The sequence below is a fragment of the Cetorhinus maximus genome, chromosome 3 (genome assembly GCF_964194155.1).
Source record: "Cetorhinus maximus chromosome 3, sCetMax3.hap1.1, whole genome shotgun sequence".
NCBI classification, from domain to species: Eukaryota; Metazoa; Chordata; class Chondrichthyes; order Lamniformes; family Cetorhinidae; genus Cetorhinus; species Cetorhinus maximus.
Window position 1 is genome coordinate 152,172,487 of NC_135881.1, and position 8,056 is coordinate 152,180,542.

The window sequence follows — 8,056 nt, forward strand, 5'->3', positions numbered from 1 at the left end:
AAATGGTGAAATATTGTGCACCTGTAGAAATGCATTCCCGTGATGAAGATATGATATTGCACTAGAGTTTATCATCTGAAAGCTCAGGTTGCAATTACTGTTCCCAGATTAAATGTTTTTAAAACTTCCTTTGCTATTTGTGAGTTAATTTCCGCAAAGGAGAATGTTATTTTAAAACTTTTTAATGACCTTTTCAGCTTCTTGCAGATCACCTATAAATCTAATTGGAAGATAGCGATCTATACAGTTTGAAACATTCAACTGCATGTGTCTTCATACTGTAAATCCCCACGGTCGCGGATCCCTTTGGATATTTTAAATGCAGGTAATTTTCATTATTTTTTTTAAAACCCTAATATGTCAAAATACTGTTTTACAAAGGCTAACTCAATTTGAGAACACGTACTTTCATCTGTAAATTGAAGCAATTATGCGGGAGATATTATATTATGTAGACTGTGTTCTCTGGATAGTCATCAATCACCCACTATCGAGCTGTCAAAGCGGGCAGATTCGTTTCTTGGAGGCAGTCTTCCAGCTGGGGAGAATAGTAGAACATCATCATTAATTAGAGTGTGACCCCGCGGCTATTCACATGTCTGAACCCATGAACATTCGAGCAAGTCTACACACCATGGGTTTGTACAGAAATGTGCTATAAAGTACCACCAAAGCAAGACGCGATTTAAGGTGGAGAAGAGTTTCTTCACGTTTATCTGTTGCAGGAAGTCAGACATGTCTACATATCTGTGTCCATAGATATCTTCAGATAGATAACATCCGAATCTAAAGAGAAAGAGAAGAACGATTCACAGTATTAATCCAGGACTATAACATTAGTTCGTTCATAATGATTGTGTCAACATACATAAACACGAATCTAGTGAATAATCTTCTGAAGTCCCTGTGTTTATTCTGTGTCAGTGTCAAGTCTCTGTGACACACTATTCACACACACAGGGGAAAACTTTTACCTTCAATTCATATAAAAGAAACGGGGAAATTCAGTGTTTCATAAATCACTAGCACGACAGCGTCTTGCAAAAATGTATAAATATGCCGGTTATTTATTGTGTCCTATAAATCTTGTACTTCCTGGGTAATTGTTCTATTAATGGACAAGACAGCTCTTACCTATTGTAGCTTAGTGGTCGGATACATCTTTGAAACCTAACACTTTACATATAAAAACACATATGTTACCTAATACATCAAGAATTGATCTCTTCCCATTGCAGTCAGGATATTAGTTTAACTGACTAACTGCTGGTTTAAGTAGTACAGTAGCGAGTATGAGTGTATTGAAATATGGTGGAGCTCACTGTTGCTCTGACCGCTGACTTTCCTACCCTCTATTACTGAAGTACAATAGGGTGGAGCACAAGTTGCAGCTGTTCATTAATATGTTTCTAATTAAATTCAGCTCCTTCCCCAGCGATCAGCGAACAACTATTAACCCAATAGTATGGGCCACACTTTGAGCAGCCATTTCCACACAGTGTAACACGATTGTAACAATGGTCGTGGCTAAATTAGTATAAATACCATATTGTGCTCAATTACCTTGGAATTCACATTGAGGCTACACTTAACTCGGGGCTGTTCTTTCGCATTTATATTTGAAACATTTGTGGGGGGGTTTTTCCCCCCGTGAAGGTATCTTGGAGTTAGACTGGAGGCTTTTTAAAGCTGGCTTTATCTGACGTCATGCCTACTGATATTAACTAAGTTCACTGGCAGAACACTTTGTATCTGACTCGCTATCTTTGTGTGTTTTCCCCGCTGCAAAACGATTCATTTTTCGAAACCAACTGTAACGCCCAGTCATCTTGCAAAACGAGATTCCTAAGCTAGCGTAGTTCAGTATAGGGAAGGAAAAAAAAGTTTTTAAGCTGTATGTAAATAAATTAAATGTGCCGTTTTCCTTCGCCCTATCGAGCATCTAGGAGCCTGTGCGCTTGCCAATCAATTGGTACGGTGGAACCGAGCAAGGCTGCAATAGCGTGGAGATCAGGCGTCTCTCTCTCTCTCTCTTTTCTGAATGTTGGGAGCCTTGGACAATGTCGTACCCACAGTTCGGATATCCCTACACATCAGCACCTCAGGTATGTCATATCGATCCTTCAATTTCTTTGATCGCATTCAAGGGACTAATTGATTGTTAGTGGCCGTTTCAGCTTTTCAACATTGCTTTGCCCAGAGGCTGATCTTGAATTCACTTCAATACGGATAAATTGTGACGTGGCTTAAGTTTACTGTCCGTAATAATAAATGCATGCGTAATTGGAAGGAGCGAAGTTGATCTAAAGAGACGTGTTTTCAGTATTGGGGAAAATAAGAACATTCAATAGGGCGATATAAAAGAGTCCCAGTGGAGATATTCAGCAGGAACGATCCCCCAATTTATATATGTTTTTATTATTTGTCTTTTTATATATAGTTCCTGATGACCACCAATCCCCTGACTACGTGCTGTGAGTCAAGCGGCAGGACGCTGGTGGATTCAGGGGCTGCCGCCTCTGCTCAAACCCCTGTCTATTGTCCCATGTATGAGAGCAGGCTGCTGGCCACAGCCAGACATGAGCTCAACTCAGCTGCTGCCCTCGGAATGTATGGGAGCCCGTATGCCACCAACCAGGGATATGGCAACTATGTCACCTATGGGACAGAACCCTCTGCTTTCTATTCATTGGTAAGTAATCCTCTGATCACTATTATTATCACCGTCAATTAGGCTTGAGCAAAACAAACTGCCCATGCTTCAACATTGAAGGCTTTAGTGTCAGGTCAGCCCTTTGATCTAGGTTGATAATTGTTTTTCCTTTAATTCAGAACAAGTATTTAAATCGACATTAGTAAATTGCAAGAGTTCCATATTAAAACGCAGTAACCGTATGCTGCATTGTAATATACTCGAGTAACTTGATCCTAAAGTAAAATTGCGAATTCCTGAGAGTTAATTTACACCATTAACTGTTAGGCAATATCCCACCATTATTATACAACACATTCTCTGCGGCTAAAGCGCCGCCAACGTTTTATTAGTAGTTTTATGAACATTGTTATTATTATTATCACCTAACATTGAACGTTTACCTGACACCTGCCTTAAGATCATAAGTGCTCATAGATATAAATATTCATTCACATTTCGCAGTTCTCAATTGAAGGGCCTATCCTTCACTATCATATGTATAGATCTGTGAGTTATGTATAGCAATGAACATGTATCACAGAATTAGAACACGGCTATGCAATTTGGAAGCATTTGTGGACAGTGCATTTTGTTTAATTATGCATTTTGGCAAATGGCATCTTCGGTCCCGCAAGCCTATTTATGTACTGAGAAATATAGCTCAATTATGTTATGAATACAGCTGCCAGAAAAGTGCCATTTATAACTGGACGTGGCATGATGGATCAATTGCCAAACACGGGAGTTACCCTGTAAGAATTAGCAATTTGAAAACATGCAAATAAAAGCATTACAGAAATTGAGGTTCGACAACATAAGTATCAGAACCTGAAATAAGCTGCTTCATGTTTTTCCACCGTTTACACCTTAGCCTCAGGTTGATCTTAGATTTGAACAAAATGAATATATCGATGTAAAGCATTTTTTAAAAAACTTGACCTGTACATAAATTCCAGGTGATCCTAGTGTTGTTGCTGCTTATCTGATTGTAGCATGCCATTGTTTGTGTAGTTTTAATGCCAAGTGTTCTTCAGACGCTGCTTTTTTGCTGATCAAAACAATCAGTGCAGAGTTTTCCATTAAATAAAAGTGCTGGTAATGAAGTCAAGATGTGCCAACATGTCTCTTTCAGAGTCCTTTTGACACCAAGGATGCAGCAGGATCTGCGCATGCGGGAATCACCCAGGCAGCTGCCTATTATCCATATGATCCTAGCTTGGGACAGTATCAGTATGACAGGTGCGCAAGAAGATCATCCTAGTCCAAAGTATTTGCACTCATGATCATAGTAATAACATTTTAAAAATTACTGGAAACATACACCTAGCAGCCATTTGTGAGAGATGGACGTATGTGTAAATGTGTATAACTTTTGAACTATTATAAATACGCAATATTAACAAAAACAACCCGCAGTTTTCTTGGAAATGCCAAAAAAAAAAGCAAATTGGCTTTTCAGTGCAGCTACATCAAAATTACTGTGAAACGGGAAGAAAGGTGGCTGCTTGGGTTCTGAATTGCTCGTGATTTATTTCTTAGTTTGATTAAAAGTTCTCATTTTTGAAACTACCTTTTGTACGGTAGTGCCTGTATCTTATATATAGAACATGTTAATAGTGTGTGTACCTGTACAGTTATTAGTTTCAAGACTGTCAAAAAACCACTTGAGTCACTTTAACGCTTCAAGCCCACTGCTCGTGTGTGACCTTTCCCGGCGAAGTTTCATTAAATATTGACGTGGAGCTGAGTGTCTTACTTTAACGCATTTAACTGTTTTATCTTAGAAGGAAGGGACATGATTGTACAGTGAACTGTATTTGGGGGAACCATACTGTTTTATTAGTATGTCGAATGAACAAGAACGTTTCGACAGGCTTAGAGAAAGTGAATGCTCTAGAAATCAAACTGGGAGATGCGACGGTCTGACTACAGCCACGTTTCCTCCTCAGCTCTCTTTTACTCCCTTGCTCTCACCTCTGTAACACTTGTTCATCTAGCAATTTTTCAGTAGCCCGAGCATTTTATGCTGCCATTTAATTTAGCTGGCGCCCGTTCAATCGTATATTTTATCACAACGGGGATCAATATTATATTTCAAAAGCTTACCCGCCACTGTCAGGCACCACAGCTAAATAAATGATAGAAGTGAAGTGAAAGTAAATGTGCACTGTACATGATCTTTACACATGGCGCATAGAGGCGAGTTACTTATGTTTTACATTCCACACATTGATTATGGCAAGTGAAACATAGACCTTACCTTTTCAAGGCAGAACAGAATGTAGAATAAAATGGCAGCAATAATACCTGAACAACAGGAAAGCCAGAGGTGCGAAATCTTTAGTTTTCAAAGATTCCATACCCCAGAAATGTGTTTGTGGGCATGTTTTATTACGTTTTTAATATTGTTACTGCATTTCAATCCATTTGTGTTTATCAACGCTTACTGGCCAAATACTAGGCTTATAAAATGGCATACTCTAGTGCACCATGGCGCTCCACGCTCACAACAAATTCAAAGTGGATAACTGAATAGGTCTGCATAATGATAGTCTGTTGTTTATTCATTTTAAATTATTCTTTAACACACATAGATATGGTGCGGTGGATGCAGGAGCCAGGCGTAAAAATGCAACCCGGGAAACCACCAGTACGCTGAAAGCTTGGCTGCAGGAGCACAGGAAGAACCCGTACCCGACCAAAGGAGAGAAGATCATGCTGGCCATCATCACCAAGATGACCCTGACCCAGGTCTCCACCTGGTTCGCCAACGCCAGGAGGAGACTCAAGAAAGAGAATAAAATGACCTGGTCGCCCAGGAATAAATGCACCGATGACAAGAAATCTTACGATGAGGAAGAAGATGAAAGTCCAAACGATAAAAGCCCGCAAGATAAACACAATGATGGTTCGCTTTCACTGTATTCTCTTTGGTAGACGTGCATAAGCGTAGATCTAACACTAAATAATGTACCTAAATCTTTATAGTTAAATGATATGCCTCGCATATATAAAAATGTCGCTGGCAAACCAGAACTCAAGAATATTTATATCTATATTAATTCAAAATGTTATAAAACAATGGAGAAAAATAGGAATAAAAGCGTCACAGCTTCTAGCCAGTTTTTGTTTAATGCAAGCATATGATAAACGGTTTAAATCAATTAGAACACACTTCAAAACTTATCCTCACATTTCTGGAACTGTATTTTTGACAGATCCCACGTGCAAAGAAGACAAAGAGCTGCAGCTGAGTGACCTCGATGACTTTGATGGGATGGAGACAGAAAGTGATGAGTGTGAATTGAAAGGCCCATTTCAGCAGATGGACAGCAATCAGATCAGGGTCTCCGATTGCCCGACTGACCAGTGCAAGAAGGTCTCTTTAAAGATCCCCCTGCCAACACCGGCAGATCGCCATTCTGAAAAGGTCAAGGATTGTCTCAAGCGAGTGATAGCTAATTCCGAGCAAGACCTACTGGCAGGAAGACAGAGAGGATGCGAGTCCAAGCTTTGCTTCCAGCAGCAGCAGCATAGTCAGCAGATGCTCGAGAACAAGCCGCGGATCTGGTCCCTAGCTCAAACAGCTACTTCTTTGAGCCAAACTGAATATCCATCTTGCATGTTGAAACGGCATCAACAGGCCATCTCCTCCTCGCCTCCCTTGACCTCTATGCCTGCCACCGTGGTGGATAGACAAGATTCCCCAGTAACCACCCTAAGGAATTGGGTGGATGGGGTTTTCCACGACCCTCTACTCAGACACAGCACTTTGAACCAGGCACTAACCAACACCACCGTTTCCTGGGCCACCACCAAAGGTGCTATCTTGGATACAGAGGCAATGGGGCGTTCTTTGGGAACTCCTACAAATATGATTAAAGGACAGATCACAGGCTTACCCCAACAAGAAACTAATAAGGACCTCTCAGCATTTCCTAAAACAGGAAACAAAATGTTTTGTTCATAACAAATCCAAATGGTATGGACTTTTTTTTTCGGGAGCCTTGTGGTGGGGCTACGAAGAGGCAAACTTTAACTTTGAGACGTTCTATTCACAAACCCAGCCCGTCTTTTATTAGGACTTTATATATTTCATCACTGTTTTAAGCGTTTCACAAAATAACTGCAGTTATTTCAAGAGCTCTTTAACTGAATAGTGCTGTGTAATTTATTCAAGTCCATGTTGGAAAGCACGTCTAAACTATAGTATAGACATATCGGTAACGTTTACAATCCCAGAGTTTACAGGAGTTGGGTACCTTGGGTTGGAATTCGCAGTCTGCTTGAAAGCATGCAAATATAATTCCCCGAAAATCCAGTTTTGGAAAAAAAAATATTTATGCTACCATCAAGCTCTGCCAATGGATCACAAGCAACACTTATTAAAAGTTTACACCATTGCACAATTCTTTGGCTTTAAAACATACGAGAATATATGTTAAACATATGTGCACTGAAATAAATGTGCTCTTTTAGAGGTAACGAACGAGTGTTGTCTGGTTACATTATGGACAGAGAGAATGATGTAAGGTCGAGTCAAAGCGATACTGCTTCAATTTCCCATTTGAAAGTTATATCACATTAACTGGACGTTCCCACAAACCATATTATTCGCTTTGCATGTTTTAGGTACTGTGAAAGTAACCTGCAACTTATACCTAATCTAGTATATAACAGAGTGCCATGCACTTACAGTACATTTGAAAAATTATATTTTGGGGAAATAGTAATGGAAAAAGTGAGCTGCTTCCACAGCCAACACTTTTTTGCAGCATTTTCTTCCGTTGTACACTTGAACTCATTGCTGCCATGTCACATTAGATTAAACAATAGCCCAAATATTTTGATTTTAAAACTATGAAGATCATCTTCATCGCCTCTGCAAACTTGAATTAAATCAAATGGCCAAGTCGCTATTTTTGGAATTAAAAAAAAACATTCGGCCATAGTTACAGTCACAGAAAAATGTGAACAATCAGCATTTATGTTCGAAAAACAAGGTTTAAGGGTTATGGTGCCAGGGTGCATGTGCATTCTTATTGCTGGGAAGTGCGTGTCTAATTGGAAAATATATTTAATACAGAAAATTTAGTTTTATCCATAGTACCTAACAGAATGGCAGGAGCAGGATGGGTGAAATGGTATGACACTGGTTCATTGGTTAAAAATCAAAAAATATTTTATTGTCTTCAAAACATTAAACAATGCATAAATTTATCACATCATTCAATACATTTTCAAGAGCTACTTTGTATTTACTGAGCACAAACATAAGCTGCAGAATTTAATTATTCAGTTAATGGTATTGCCAAAAAGGTCAAGTTTGCGAATAAAACACTCTATTTGTTGTCTCGATTT

General features: G+C 39.3%; 1 protein-coding gene across 3 annotated transcripts; it reads left to right on the forward strand.

Moving 5' to 3' along the window:
• The first annotated feature begins 206 nt into the window (after window positions 1-206).
• LOC144678966 (iroquois-class homeodomain protein irx-4-like) lies at window positions 207-7,712 on the forward strand. 3 transcript variants are annotated; one of them, XM_078539106.1, is made up of 6 exons: window positions 207-325; window positions 1,947-2,105; window positions 2,441-2,692; window positions 3,828-3,934; window positions 5,290-5,603; window positions 5,914-7,712. In XM_078539106.1, the coding sequence occupies exons 1-6, from the start codon at window positions 320-322 to the stop codon at window positions 6,663-6,665; spliced, it is 1,590 nt and encodes a 529-aa protein (XP_078395232.1). In that variant the 5' UTR covers window positions 207-319; the 3' UTR covers window positions 6,666-7,712. The 3 variants fall into 3 exon arrangements, with proteins under 3 accessions (XP_078395232.1, XP_078395233.1, XP_078395234.1); XM_078539107.1 differs by having other exon boundaries at window positions 224-325; window positions 1,940-2,105; XM_078539108.1 differs by lacking the exons at window positions 207-325; window positions 2,441-2,692; window positions 3,828-3,934 and having other exon boundaries at window positions 1,469-2,105.
• The last annotated feature ends 344 nt before the right edge of the window (window positions 7,713-8,056 follow it).